This window comes from Polistes canadensis, unplaced genomic scaffold, assembly GCF_001313835.1.
Source record: "Polistes canadensis isolate GaletaPanama2010 unplaced genomic scaffold, ASM131383v1 scaffold_29, whole genome shotgun sequence".
Classification (NCBI taxonomy): domain Eukaryota; kingdom Metazoa; phylum Arthropoda; class Insecta; order Hymenoptera; family Vespidae; genus Polistes; species Polistes canadensis.
The window spans coordinates 1,087,050-1,103,481 of record NW_014569576.1 but is presented as its reverse complement, the minus strand read 5'-3'; the positions used below and the strand labels follow the sequence as shown (position 1 = coordinate 1,103,481).

At 34.2% G+C, this 16,432-nt stretch overlaps 1 protein-coding gene across 1 annotated transcript in view; it reads left to right on the top strand.

Moving 5' to 3' along the window:
* Positions 1 to 10,637, top strand: part of LOC106784071 (protein abrupt) — a 34,150-nt gene extending 23,513 nt beyond the window's left edge. The window contains exon 7 of the mRNA XM_014743189.1: positions 9,918 to 10,637. Within this exon, the coding sequence (XP_014598675.1) occupies positions 9,918 to 10,150 (233 nt within the window). The 3' untranslated portion in view covers positions 10,151 to 10,637. The remainder of the gene's footprint in view (positions 1 to 9,917) is intronic.
* The last annotated feature ends 5,795 nt before the right edge of the window (positions 10,638 to 16,432 follow it).

Below are 16,432 nucleotides of genomic sequence, written 5' to 3'. Positions count from 1 at the left end.
AGATAATTATCGGTTTTCTCTTTTTATTTTCAACCGTCGCAAAAATGAGATACTTTTTAATTAATTTCCATTTCCATAGACAATGATTTTTCTTTTTTCTTTTTTATTTCGTTAGACGGACGGGCGGGCGGGCGACTGTCTGTGACGCTTTGTGAATAAAGGGATTTATAAAAAAGAAAAAGAAAGGATTCGATTTATTCTCGATTTAAACGCGTAATCGTAACGAGAAGAAGAGAAGAGAAAAGGGTAGGAGGAAAGGAGAGAGGGGTGGTGTAAAAGCACATAGTCGTGCGGTTGTCCTCTAATTAACGGATAAAACGTGCGAATCTTGCACGTTCGTTCGCCATAGTCGTAACGTTTACAATGAAAAAGAGAGAGTGAGAGAGAGATAAATGATCCTTGTAAAAAAAAATTCAGGAGGAAAACCAAACGATTCCGTGGGCGACTACCGGAGGGAGGTGGAGAGGAGGAGAGGAGAGGAGAGGAGAGCCTCTAATTCGGGTTACTACGATCCTACCGCATATTGCTACCCTCTGACCGATCAATACGAACCCTGGGGATGCCTATCGTGTCGTTTTCTCTCCTTGTCGGCATTTTCTCTCTCTCTCTCACTTTCTTCGTGTGCACGCCCGCCTACGCATTAAATTCAACCAACCGTGAATACTTGATAATTTGCAAGAATTACAATAAATTTTCTTCGATGGTTGGAAAAATTATTTGCCAAAATTCATTCATCGAAAGTGACAACGCGTGTAAATTTGTATTTAAAATTGTGTTCGAAAATAATTATAATCAGAATGAAAAAATAAAAACAAAATAACACGCGATAATTTCTCTCTACACAGTATAAAGAAGAGATTATTATTATTATTATTATTATTATTATTATTATTATTATTATTATTATACGAAGCAGCATAGAGGTGTTTACTATGCCTGCACGCGTGTACTGATCAAGAACGATAATACACGGATATCAAAGGGGAAAGAGGAGGAGGAATGAATTGAAAACGCAAATGATGCAAGAGAGAATGAGAGAAAAAGTGTGTGTATGTGAGAGAGAGAGAGAGAATGATAGGTGACAATCATCTGGTCGATTCGTGATAGGAAATAATCTCCCGATTCGTTTCGTACAGACCGATTCATATTAGATATCACGATTTTTTTTTCGGTGAAAATAAAAGTATTGGATTGGATCTGAAAAACGTTCGAATAATGTTGTCCTTCGTTTCTTTCTCTTTTTCTCTCTTCTTTTTTTTTTTATCAGTAATAATATCGGATTTGATAAAATGGATAAGGTCTTATTAGAGATAAACAATTGACTCAGTGTATTTATTCTTTTTTTTTTTTTTTTTTTTTGATAAAAATTAATAGAAATTTTCCTTTTTTTTTGGATCAGCCTGTAATAAATAACCAAATACCAAACTAAACGCGGTCTTTCGTTTTTGTTCGCGCGAGTACTTACTTACGCCAGGCCGTTTGTAACTCACGTTGGGTGCGTGTTTTTGGGCGTTTGTATATTTGACGACGGACGCTGACACGCACCACGTATATATATACACATTCGAAACGTTAGTGTCGTCGTTAACCGTTAGAAGAGGAGGTGGAGTTAGTGACAGTGGGTATGGTGGCCGGATACGATAGAGTCTAGGCTGTTGTTCATGCAATGCCGAATTCGGGTCACGAAATAATTTATGATAACACCGTCAGAGGGCCAACTCATGCGACCAAAGAGCTGATAAAGCCATGCGTATTTGCACGTTCATATTTTTTTCGCTACACAGCTATTTCCGTCTGTTTTTCTCTTTTTTTTTTCTTTTTTTTTTTTTCTTTTTCTTTTTTCTCTTTTTATTTGTTTAATCGTATGTAATCTAAAAATACGTATGTTAAACATACATAATACTTAACATACACGGTAATGTGATAATTTCTCCAAAAAATTGTTATCTCGTGCAACGATTAGATCGTTCGATCTTCTAATCGAGTTACTTTTTTTTTTTTCTTTTTTTATTTTTAAACAATCATGAAATATTTCAGCTTTCGCGACACGTGTACGCGCGTGTGTGTGTATGTGTATGCGTGCGCGCGCGTATGTATGCGTATGCATATTTATGTTAATAGATAAACGGAACACGGATATGCGAAGTTGTCGATTTAATATGTAATTGGGATACGCGTGTGCGATTTGAAAATAACACTAACTAAAAAGCACCGACCACGGTATATAAACGTTCTATGTCAGGGTCACTATTATACGTATCCGTCGATGCCGAATTATATAGAATGTATGTTCCCTCTGTTTTGAACGCTTCCAAATGCAGCATACCTTACGAACGAGTAGGAGAACCCGTGTGCTTTACGCCGGCCAGCCGGCTGGCCGGCCGGATATTCCAATCTATGTGTCGTCTACCGTGTTCCGGTGTACTTGTCGCGAATAATAATTTATTACCATTATTAAAATCTCTAAAAGCTTTTTTTCGTCCTACGATGACCATTATATGGACAAATTATGAACTATTCACGATCAAAGGAAAGAAACACGGTTGTTGCAAAATCGAAAATATTCACAAGGGTGAGTGGATAGTATGGAAAGGTGGGTGGGCACGAAAAAGTGGAGACAGGAGAGAAGAGATCTTTTCTTGCCTGTTTTTTTTTTTTAATTTTTTTTAATCCTCTTTCCTTTCTCCTTCTCTTTCTCTCTCTCTCTCTCTTTCTTTTTTTTTCACCGAAAGGAAACGCTTTTAGAGGGAAAAAGGAAGAGAGAAAAGAGGGGGACATAGCCGAGGGGGGTGGTGGTCCCTCTGAGCTTTATTACCATACTCCTCGGCTCGACAAGTCAGAATAAAACAACGGAGAGGCGCGTTAGCCCGGTGCTACTACCACCCTCCCATGCACAATGCGTAACGCTATCTTCCCTGAAAATTCAGGAACCCTCCTCCTCTACCTACCTCTCATCCTGTTCTTTCCACCCCTTTCGGAGCCTTCCATCGTACTATTCATCTCTTTCTTTCTTTCTTTCTCTCTCCTTTCTCTTTCTCTTTCTACTTTCGTATTTTCCTGCACAAAGGAAAGAAACACGGCAACCACAACGAGAAAGAGAGAGAAAGAGAGAGAGTATGTCTCTTCCCTTATCGAAATGCTGCATCTCGTGGGCGTATTCTCTCTCTCTCTCTCTCTCTCTCTTTCTCTCATACACATTTATGCCTAAGTGTTCTTTTTCTTTTTTTTCTTTTTTTGTTCTTGCTTTTTACGGCTCATTGCGGAAGTTTCTGGACGCTCTCGAATGGTAGCGCCACCTGCGTGTAGAGCACAGGACACGTTTTTTTGGAAAGTGGTAATGGTAGGGGATAGAAAAGCTCATGTCAGACGACGCTAGCGGGGAGTTGTTTTAATTTAACTATAAGAAATAGAAGACAATTCAATTTCTCTTAGACTATCTCTCTCACTATCTTGTATTTTTCAATTTATACACTAATGAAATAATTTCTACTTTAATACTATGTGTGAAAATTGGATTTGAACGTTCTTACGTAGTAACCAAAATCAATAATATTATCATCAATAATCTTTTGTATATTGGAGAACAGGGAGGAGATCCAATAGCATTTCGTAATATTTTTTCGAAAGAAAACAAAAAAAAATTGACATTACTTTCGACTGATTTGTTGTCGTAACGCGCCAAAGATACGTGTAAAATAAAATTAGTTTACGGAAAGAGAAAAACGACGAATGCAAATTCGTTTAGAAAATCAATCGGTTGGGGGGGGGAGAGAGAGAGATGTTAGGAGAGGGTGGGTGGGTTAAACTTGGCTTTTCTGGCAAATTTCACTTTGATTGGTCGACGTGGCGCTGGGTACCCGAAAATGCTTAAACGCTCCTGCGAGTAGAGAGAGCAGCACGCACCAATCAATAAACGAATGCGTGCGTGCACACGGATGCGTGTCGGTTGTGTTCGTGCAACAGCCGACGCATTTGTGTAGGTGCACGTGCCGCCAAAAGTTCTTCGTGGACAACGACGACTACGACGATGACGACGCACAAGGTTTGCGTGTTTCTCGTCGACCGTCGTCGTCGCGTTTGCTTACGTAAGTGTGTAAATGTGTGTTGCTTAACCGTCTGTGTATGTATGTATGTATGTACGTGCGCCTACTGTGTAACACACTACACATCATATAATTCTACGTAGAATAATACGTTCGTATGCGTGACATACTACGTTGTGAGAACCGAATATTATAATACACGTCCTCCAATCCACTTCGCGGTGATCACTCGTCCCGCGTTCGAAAATTTTTCGAGAGCTTTTGTCGGGAAACCATCATCATTTATTTGGATGGGGTGGGTGGTCCTTCATTCTTAGGAAAGAAACAAGAGCTCGTAAATTTTCAGAAGAAACGACGACTTTTACGAACAAAACAATATCTTTTCTGACGAATAAATGAATTTTTCGCATTATTTTTAATAAAAACGACGTTTCTACTTTTTCTTTTCTTTTTTTTTTTTTTTTATCAACAATAGCAGCAATAAAGATTAAATTATATGTTTCTTCTACTTCTTTCCTCTCTCCATCTTTTGACCGTAATAAGAATTTTTCTCTTCGAAAAGAAAAAAAAAAAAAGAAAAACAAATCTTTGTACGAGATGGTGATATAAATTGATTTTATTAACAAATATATTGACGATCTTGTAAATTATTTGAAGATTTATCGTAATTTCACGTATATATCAAGGCAAAACCGCATAAAGGATTCTTAGCGGACATCTTGAATTGAGAGAAATGTCTCTAAAGTGGACCGTTGTGCAGGTTATGGTTTCCCCTGGATAGTCTTCTCTCTTCCTTTGCTCGCTCGGAAGAGGGTTGGCATCCCTTGCAGCCGCGAATCGACCAGGGGCTCTTCTCTTCTCACTCTGTAGTAGTATATATTCCAAATAAGAGGGATAGGAGAGAGGAGGGCCTAGGGCTCTTCTCCCTTGATTTTGGGCTGCAACGCACACGCTGCTGGCCTGACATTGATTTTCCTCTCCTCGTCCTTTGCCTCTTTTTCCTGTATCTCTTTCTCTTTCATTTGTACTCCAACCCCTTATAACTACGCCGTTTTCCATGTACCTGACGTCCTCCCATGAAAATATTCCGTGAATTTTAATTAATGTTGTGTTTTCATGCGTGGTAGTATAATAGTAGGCTGTACAAAGAATTAGTGGAACTTAAAGTATCGCTAACAAATAATGTCTTTATTATATCAACAGCATAAAACCTTCGTGTTAAAATGAACGGAATTTTTGTCTAGAAAATTTTTTTAGAACCCTAAAAATAACAACGTGCAAAAACAACGACCAACGTGGGTAGAATATTTAAATGTAGAGGTAGATATCAAAAGAGCATAGTATTATCGTTTGTTTCTTAAATCGAACAGATTGTTTAGCTATGGTTATCTATAGTAACACGTAGTTTAAGTTTTCTTTAGAGTAACTACTACTACTACTACTACTATTACTACTATTCCTCCTTCTCATCTCTTCCCTTTCGACTCTTTCTTATATTTCTTATGATAGGCCGGCCTGCTCGACGACCAATTTGGCGCCACTGAACAAAATGTGTCAAGGTCTTTCCTCGATCCACGATCTGCCACTCGCGACTCCCTCCCCTCTTTCTCTTCCTTCTTTTTCGTCTTCATCCTCCTTCTCCTCGTCTTTATCTTCTTCTTCTTCTTCTTCTATATTTTCTTCTAGATTTCTTTTTCTAACGGAGGAAAAAAAAAGAAAAAGAAACATTCCCGTTGTGGTTTGATCTAAGGCTAACGTATCATCTAGATTTAGTAGAATTTTCATTAAAATAGGTCGTAACATTATTTCTTAAAGGATTGTTAGTTTAGATTTATTTGTTTGACAATAAATTTGAATTGTATTGATAATTATATAGCTCATTTACTACTATTCGTATTACCAAGAAGACTCTTCCTAATTTTGGATAAGAATTGAATATCTTCAAAGACGTACCTATATTTATTGTAAGAAATATTTATACAAAATCGTTATGTTTCCACGATATAATTGTAAAAATTCATTAAGTTTCCCTGTATACTTCTCTACTGTGTTTATATAACAGCAATAACAAGTGTAATAATAATAATAATAATAGTAACAACAATGTAATTGAACATCTCATCTATATTATAGATACACGTCGGTGCGTTTCGTCTTTACGTTATTCTATCTCTATTCAGTTTGAAAAGGGAAAAGGGTCAGATCGTCGTCATAGTTATAATCCAAGTGAAGAGTGGGAGAGACCTTGGAAGTTGCTGCGTTTCGTAACTTAACCTTTCCATTTTCTCCCCTCTCTACCAACTACACAACACACTACTACTTCATCGAGGCCCAGGTTCTAAAGGCTTTTTCCTTCGATCCCTTCGGTCAAACACGCACAATTCCGCAAAGAAAAAAATCGAACAGCAAGAATTGCGAATATATCCCATCGAATAATATTTTATCTTTTTTTCTCTTTCTTTTTCTAATGTCAATTCATCGATCATCATATCTTATAAACATATATTTATAATGTATTTTCAAATCGTTAAGAGTATATGGATTATAACGTCGGTATAATAAAATTCAAATGAAATAAAATCAAAATCATCAATATATAATTAAATATTATTATTATTATTATCGTGTGAAATATTTTTCGGTAATATATGTCCAAGTAATTGACTTAAAAATTTTCAACAGAAATGATAATACGATAATGATCGATACATAGGCGAATGTCTCGAAATCAAGTGATTTCTAGGCAAAGCAGATGGCGGCGGGTGCCTTTCTCGGAAGCGATCATTTTCGCTTCCTGAGCCTTTCGGCATCGTTTTGCGTTTCTGCATGTCTCTCAGGGGCGTATCTAACCCCGCGGCTATATCTGTCTTTCTTTTTCTCATCCCGTGGAAACATACACACACACACACATACACAAACGCACACGTTCTATCTTTTTCTTCCTTGTGCCTTTGTCTCAGGCATTCTCTTTCTTTCTTTTTTCTTTATCTCTCTCTCTCTCTCTCTCTCTCTCTCTCTCTCTCTCTCTTTTCTCTTCTCTGTTTCACGCGCGCCTCGTCTTCTTCACGGATCCCGCTCTTTGTTCCTCCCCCCCTTGTGCCCCCCCTAGTTGAGGATCCTTTGTGAATTTCATAGTCAGCTGCACGAAACCGAGGCCCGCCGTCACCGCGACCCCGTTTACTTTTTCTAGGATGCCCGGCTTCTATTTTTAGGTGCTATCCGCCGAAAAGCCAGAGAAGAACGCCGCGCGCGGTTCCGCGTGTTTTTTAAAAGTACCCACATACAAACGGGCGCTCGCGCGCAGCGCATTATATTATTTTTATTATTATTATTATAATTATATGCCAACAAATTTATATACGCGTACCCGCGCGCGAATTTGTTTTTTTTTTTTTATATTCGACGGAATCCGTTAGGAAATATTTCTCAACTATCAATTATATTCCATAATGAGATTAATGAAAAATCTAATCTTTTTTTTCTTTTTTCCTTTTTGTAAATAATATTTATATCATCAGAGAGATTTCGTTGATTAAAATATTTCATATTAGTCTCCATTTATTTGATATAACATTCGAATATATATGTGTATATATTTTTTTTTTTTTTTTTTAGTAACGCCTACGATTCTACTCGCGTTCTTAACTATTTTTGGCTTACCATTCTCCTTATTTTTGCATTACGTGTTTGATAGCATCCCGAGATATACGAGATCGAATCGAAATTTCCAAGTGAATATATCGTGCTATTTCCCTCTCCCTTTTTTTTTTTGAACGAGAGAGAAAGAGTAAAAAAGAAAGAAAACGACGTACTATTTCTTATCGGCAACCTACTATAATAGTCTTCAGCGCAACCTGCCGTGTTCGCACGACGTATAATAAACGCGTACACGCACGCGCCTTTCACGCCCACGATTATTTATGCGTTGCATGTGGTGGTAGTAGTGGTGATGGTGGTGGAGGTGGTGGTGGTGGTGGTGACGAGGGTGGTGGGAGATGGTGCTCGTAACGACTTTCGAGGACCCCACGTTTTACAACATTTTAGCGTGCTAGCCAACCCTATACTTTTGTTTTCTTCGTTTCAGCTCTTTCTTGCGATGATAACATCGTGTTACTACTTTCGACGCAATCGATAATCTATCGATCTATCCAATATTTTTCTTCTCTTAACTTTTTTTTTTACTATTCCTCGAAAATAACAATTCTATCGTTGTGTATAAAAATCGAATAGAGAAATGATATTAATTAAATATTATACAATTGCAATTTTTAATTCGAATCGTTGAAAAAAAGTGATCAATAATTGATAATTCTATCTAATCGTTTAGGAATAAATAAATTATTATTTAAAAAATAAAACCAATTTTTTTTTTAACAATTCGTCCAATAAATCATCTCATACGAATTTCTAACGAAATAATCGAATATTGAATTTTCGAATGAATTAATTAATAAACACCACTACGTTTAAGTTCTATACTTGTGTTTGATTGTTTGTTTTTTTGTTTGTATTTTTTTTTTTACTTCGCTTATTTAAGAATGTCGAAAGAAACAGGAAGGGTGTTGGAAACAGTAACGGTCAGTAGTTTTCAGGACGTTAGTTTCTAACGATAGGTTCCGCGTAGCAAAAAATAGAGAGAACAGAGGAGGAACAGGAGGATGATGATGATGATGATGATGATCAGAATGGATTCTCTTCCTCGTGAATGGTGAGGTTCGAAAAGAATGCGAGTTAATCGTCCTCTCGATATGGGGAAGCTTGTTGTTCATTGGATGGCCTTGCACGTGCCGACAATCTCCAGAAGGCATTGGCCTGATGTTCTACCGTGAACCGTTCCTTCCTTCGTCGTAGTGTAGTTGACTTTGTTTTCTTCTTCTTTTTATTGAAGGGACTAATGGCGAAGCGTGCGCGCGCTACCATCAGGCTAAAAAAATATAATCGGCGAAGTAAAAGAGAGGAAGAGAGGGATGTTACGTAACTCTTGCATTTTCAATACGCCACACGATCTATCTTTATTTTAACGTATAACATACGTGCTGGCTATGATTATTTTCTCTTTAATAAATTGCATAATCCTACGAAAATGAATTCATTTAAAACAAAACAAAATATATATTATAATAAAATAAAATCTCTGAGTAATTTTTTTGTACGATCATAATTGAACTGTTGTTCATTGCACAATCGATTAACTCCACTTTTTGAAAAATCTTTCATTTAATAAGTGTAAAAGCACTTATATATGGTATAATCATAACTTTTTATATTTATATATATTTTCCCAAAGGTAAAAGGTTTGACATCATTAAACAACAATATTGTTTTTTAACCACTGAATAATAAATCATTTATTTCAGATGTCATTTTGATTACCTCCGTACTGTAATGAAAATTGTTGCAGTAATGCAATTCAAATGCATTAGCAAGCGCTTTTTTCTCTTTTTTTTCTACTAAATTTATTTGAATATATATTATAAAAGAAATTTTAAAAACCAATAGACATTATTTCATCGCATTTTCTCACTATTTGTTTTATGGAGTTAATCGATTTGTTCAATGAACGGCTCAATTAAATCTCTAAATTAGATCTAATATTTGATCGTCTCTAATAATCATATCAAATTATCTGACAAAAAGGTAGCTAAGTTTTATCGAAAACACTATATTATATCCAATTGATACTTGATCACATCATTTGATATTTGTTAATACGTTAACAACGAATTTGTTTATTCGTTTTCTTTTCTAAAACGTTTTAATACCTTATTGTATTATATAATTAATCGTTGATTTTATATTTCTTAATAATCCCCGTTGTAAGATTTTGTGATCACCATCATAATTATATATTCCTTTTGTTATTTTTGTTCGCAGGTAAAAAATTGAAGTGTCCATATTGCGAGAAATTGTACGGTTACGAGACGAATTTGCGTGCTCACATACGGCAACGTCATCAGGGAATTAGAGTACATTGTCCATATTGTACGCGAACGTTCACGAGAAACAACACTGTGCGACGGCATATAGCACGGGAACACAAAGCTGAGATGAATTTAAAAGTTTTTCAACAAACGAATCATTCGGTCCCCGATTCCGTGCAACAGTAACAACATTATCCTTGACCTTCTTATCATCATCGCCGTCGTAATAATCTACATCATCATTATTGTCGTCGTCGTCGTCATCGTCGTCGTCATCATCATCATCATGGTTGTTACCCTAATCTTCGTCCTTATTATTTTCTTCGTGATTTCGTGACTGCACCACCAAGATATCGAAGGAAAAGGGAACGGGAATGAAATATTATCGATACCACCGAAACTTTTTTTTTCTCTCGGACTTTATGCTACACGAAGAAACGAAGAAGGATATGAGGAAGGAGGAAGAGGTGGAGGTAGAGGGGGGGAGCTTTATAATAGTTCTCTCCACATCACAACCCTTCGACGTTCGACTCGAATACCGTCCCTTATCTCTTGATCGGTAAAAACGCTGTAGTAAGAAGATGTTCCAACAGAGTTTATTCAACAAAAAAATCAGTTAGTAGTAGTAGAAGAGGAAAATGATGAAGATGATGATGATGATGAAGAAGAAGAAGAAGAAGAAGAAGAAGAAGAAGAAGAAGAAGAAGAAGAAGAAGAAGAAGAAGAAGAAGAAGAAGAAGAAGAAGAAGAAGAAGNGAAGAAGAAGAAGAAGAAGAAGAAGAAGAAGAAGAAGAAGAAGAAGAAGAAGAAGAAGAAGAAGAAGAAGAAGAAGAAGAAGAAGAAGAAGAAAAGGAACAAATCATTCACGGATGATGGCCAATTAATTTCATAATTCAATCCATTTTTCTTTTCTTTTTCCTCCGCCCCCACCCCCACCCCTCCCATTTCTTTTTGGCAATTCGTCAAAAACATTGCCAATTTTTGTCGAAGATCGTTTCGACATTTTTCAGTTGATTTTTTCTCTTGTTGTTCTTGTTTTATTTTAAGTCTTTTTCTTTTTCTTTTCTTGCGCGGGTTCACTTTTTATTTTCCATTTTGTTCGACGATTTAACGAGAAAACTATTCTCAACAAGGCTGCCGTTTTATTCTGAATCAAAGATCGTTCGAAAACAGTTACGTCAACGTTGCCCATCATCGTCATTGTTATCTACCTGGGATCATCGTTCTACTACTACTACTACTACTACTACTACTATCATCGTAGACCGATTTTAAGGAGTTTTAAGGTCAGGTTAAGGACTCGCAGTTTTCTGAAAGATTCGTAAGATGCACTGCGGTCTTGGAATACTATTGAACTAATTTTTTTTTTATTTCATTTGTTTGTTCTTTTCTTTTATTTTTTGTTTTTTTTTGTTTCCTAAGATTTTTATTAATTTTATTCTCAATGAAAATAAGAAGAGAGATACTATATTTTTTTTTGTGTTGTTTTTGTTCGTCGAATCCGTTCGAATTCGATCATCCTGTTTAATTTTGCAAAATGAAGAACTGTCATTGCATTTTTTTTTGTGTTTTTTTTTTATTCCTTTTTCTTTTTCGATCACCGTGGTGCCTCTTGGGTGGATCTTTCTGAAAAAATAATAAATGTGTACGTCGCGAACTCTGAATATGAGTGGAATAATAGGGAAAACAAAAAGCTGCCGTCGTATTAGAATTTACGATTATTAAAAAAAAGAAAAAGAAGAAGAAAAAGAAGAAGAAGAGAAGAAGAAAATGAATAAATAAATAAATAAATAAGAAAAAACAAAAGGAGGAAAATATGAATAGAAAGAAGTAAAATAATACGGTGCGTATGATAGATAAAAAGAAAAAGAAGAGAGTATGTATGTTGGTTGTGTATACGAATGAGAAAATGCAGAGAGAGAGAGAGAGAGAGAGAGAGAAAGAGAAAGAGAGAAAGAGAGAGAGAGAGAGAGAGAGAGCAAGAGTTATTTAGAATGAAACGAGGGATTATGTATGTGGTATGATGAGTAAGGAAGGAGAAAAGTTAGAAAAGGGAACGCCGAATCACAAAACTAGTCAATGAAAGTGCAACGGTCGTCTAGTGACTATAATTACCTATATAACTATTAAATGAGAAAATGCTAAGTGATTATTAAATGAAATAGACGATAATAAGCAATGATGATGAAAGAAATAGTTAAATAATGGATATAAACAAAGCACAAACGTTAATAATAAATACATGAATAAAAATAGTAAAAATAAAACGCGCGAATTAAATAGTATAATAATAATATATCGATGATAAATGCAAAACGGAAATAGTCATAGGATTGAAAACGCAAAACTCAGGTAAAATAATAATGTCATACACATTACATATGTTTTAAATATACATAGATATATGTTGAACTAGACGAAACGTTTTCATAGTTGATGGATGCCGATTTACAGATTAAATAGAAACAAGGGACAAATAAAAATAAACAAAAAAAAAAAAGAAATAATAGCGGACGAGATAGAAACCATGATGGTTGATCAACTTTCTTTTTTTTTCTATCATTCGCGAAAGATTGTTGAAGAACATTAGGGGGTAGGGGGAAGGTGAAAAAGTATATAGGAAATATATACCGAAATAATAAGAATGATCGAGAAAGAGGAAAATAAACGACCATCGCTCGCTACTATACTATATTTTTGTTTTTCTATATATTCTTGTTTTTTTTTTTAAACAATTTTTTTTTTTGTTTTTTATTTCTTTTTTTCATAGTTCAAACGTGTTACATAAAAGAGAATGATAGATAAAGAGAAAGAAGATGATATAATCGCTTTTATTATTATTATTATTATTATTATTATTATTATTATTATTATTATTATTATTATTATTATTATTATTACCACAAATAATAACGCAAAGCTGTTAACTACTTTTTCAATGCAGATGCTCTGGTACTATATTTATTGCTGTTAAAGAAATCGAGTCGAGCATAGTATGATCGATATTTATACACAGATAGCCATACCTACACGCATACGCATATTTACAGAACAAACGGGTGATATAATGAATAGTATACATTAATAATACATACATAATACAATCCGTACGTTAGTTACGTTCAGTAGTCATTTCACGCGCGCTGTGCCAAAACAAAACTGAAATAGTAGAAACGTGTCTTTTTTTCTTTTTTTGTTCATTTTTTTTACGCTTTAAACCCAACTAGAGAACGCTAATGCATTTCGTTTTTTAATCGCGTTTCCCTCTTTTTACTTCTTCTTTTTTATTATTTGCTACAAGATCATATACGAGACTTTATTAATTATTATTATTATTATTATTATTAATTATTATAGAGTATGTTTATTATTATTATTATTATTATTATTATTATTAATTATTATATAGAGTATTATTATTATTATTATTAATTATTTTGATTATTATTATTATTAATATTATTATTATTATCGATCGACAACCACCACCGCCACCATGACTATATATCACCGTTTTATCATTATTAAAACAACCGACTATCCATGGAGATTATGATATATCGCTAAGAGAGGTGGTGGTTGCGAGTCGTTTTAATGCAGGATAAACATAATAATATTGAAAACACGATTTTTGTACAGCTGACAGTTTTATACGCAAAGTTTATGAGATTACTATGATTCTAGGACGCGAAACCGTCTTGTACGATTTAAAACCGGATTAAAAGCACGATAAAACGTAATTTCGTTCTTTTTATGGGGAACGGTTTCGATCGGAATAAGGAAAGTAAAGTAATTTTTAACAATTATCATAAAGCATTAAACAAGAAAAAAAAAGAAATAGAAAGGAACAATTTTGATGCTTATTAATTTGTAGAGAAAAAAAAAAAAAAGGAATTAAACCGAACCCATCTCAATTTTTTCGTAAAAATACAATTTTTTCATAAAAAAAAAACCAATTGTTAGGCTTTTGTTGCTTCCTTATTCTATTTTCCCTTTCCCATAGAAAGAACGATCTATCAATAAATTTGTGCTATAACAATTTAACTACAACTTTGTTACTTATTTACAATGTTTAAATAATGGACTTTTGTCCAAAGCAATAGAACCAGTAAATAGGAAATATTAGAGAATAATAGAAAGAAATAGAAAATACGGGAAACACAAAATGAACCAAACTTCTTGTATCTCGATTATTATACTCTTAGATTTAAATTTTAAGGTCTCATGAAGAAAGGAAAAAGAGATGGAGAGAGAGAAAGAGAGAGAGAGAGAGAGAGAGAGAGAGAGAGAGAGTAAGAAAGAAAGAAAGAAAGAAAGAAAGAAAGAAAGAAAGAAAGAGAAAACAGTAACTGCACTTTAATGTCCGGTTGTATATGATTGTGATCAATGCGCAATAGCTTAATATTATCTATTAATATTTAGATACTCCTAGTCAGGATGGCATCACGATATTACTTGTTGCAGTATTTTACAAACTTTATATACAGATTTTTCTCATTTTTACTACCGATGAGAAATCGTCGTTTATTTCTCAATTATATTTTTGTTACAGTAACTAAAGAGCATTATAAAGATTTATATTTTACAACGATATGCCTACCATAAGTTTATCAGAGAAAGAAAGAGAATGAGAGAAAGAAAGAGAAAATGTGTGAGAGTGAGAGAGAGAGAGAGTAAGAATGAGAGAGAAAGAGAAAGAAAGAAAGAGAGAGACAATAGACGATAGAAAATTATTTAACGTTGAAAATCAACAGAACAAAGAAAATAAGAGAAACATATAGCGTGGAAAGACACACGAAATATAATATACATAAAAGCATATTATATACGTGCATATATATAGATACATACATACGTACATACATATATGTATATATGTGTGTATAAATGCAGATTATTTGTTTTTTTTTTCTTCTTTTTTCTACTCTACTATTAATATTATAATAATATACTATATGTATTTTATTATATTATATTCTTATTATTATTCTTTATTAGTGTTTTCCAATCGTCCGTAAAAGCGTGCGCGAGATATGATTTTAAAATAATCATACAGCAGGCTCTCGCATTTTCTGCCAAAAGTATGAAAGTACTACCTCATCGTTTTTATAAATAATATGCACATTTTTGTAAAGCGTAAACGTAACAGGGAACACAATTTACAATAATTAAACAAAGGAAAGAAAAGAGAAAAAAAAAGAAACCAAAAAAAAAAACAAGGAAAAAAAATCTGTACATTCCGTACAGGTTGTTACCTACTACTACTACTGCTCTACTACTAAATATTATTAACAAATAACTATTATATATTGTAACCAGCGCGCCCTGTATACAGGGTGATACAAAAGCACGGATCTCGAGATACTTCCAGGCACGAATTTCGAATATCGTTTCGTTCTCGTTAACTTATCGGACGATGATAATAACGGTAATAGTAATTAATAGTGATTTTACGATTTTGTTTTATTTTTATATTAAACATCCTTTTTCCCCCCTTTAACCCCACCTCCTCAAGCAAGCTCTATACCGCTCAAACGAAACTTTTTAGTTTTTTTTTCTTTTTTCTTTTTTTTACGACATTGTTGAGAATTGATTTCTTCTTTTTTTTTTTTTTTTTTCTACGAGTTATAACAATACTAGTCAAGCGTACAAATTGATCGATATTTACGAGTATTTTTTTTATCCTCTTAAAAGTTTCTATCGATAAGGACAAGGAGATAGGGAAAGAGAGAGAGAGAGAGAGAGAAAGAGAGAGAGATGGAACATTGTACGCAGTTAAAATATATACATACATATACATATATTATACATATAAATGAACATATATATATATATAAATATTTTTCGATTAACGAAATTCAAAATTGCCAGGAAAGGTTTCGAGATCCATGGCGCACGTGATATACATATAATAATATATCTTTATGTATAATAGATCCGTTTTTTACAAAGCGTATAATAATTCAACTATGTAACAATAGTAAGAAAGAAAGAAAGAAAAGAATGTGGACGACCATATATGGGTCCACGTTTATGACGAGTGTGTGTGTGTGTTTGTATGTACGTATGTATGTGTGCATGTATGTATGTATATTTGTGGGGTGAAGGGGATGAGTATTATGTCGTGTGTGTTTGTAATATGAGTTAGGGTATATATGTGTGTAAACGTAAAAAAGAGATGAAGAGGAGAGAGAGAGCTTGTTAATTTATGAATGGACCAGAAAAGAAGAGAATAAACCTGCGTGATTTAGTGATGTTTGATACGAGAGAGAGAGTAAGAGAAAGGAAGAGAGAGAGAGAGAGAGAGAGAGAGAGAGAGAGAGAGAGAGAGAAGTATACATGTAAATGGGATTCGTATGGATGATATATCGGAAATTAAAAAAAGAGGAAGAAAAAAAACAATTGATTATAAAAAAATAGATGACACCCATTAATCGCGTAATCATCATCTTGTATTTAAGAAGAGCA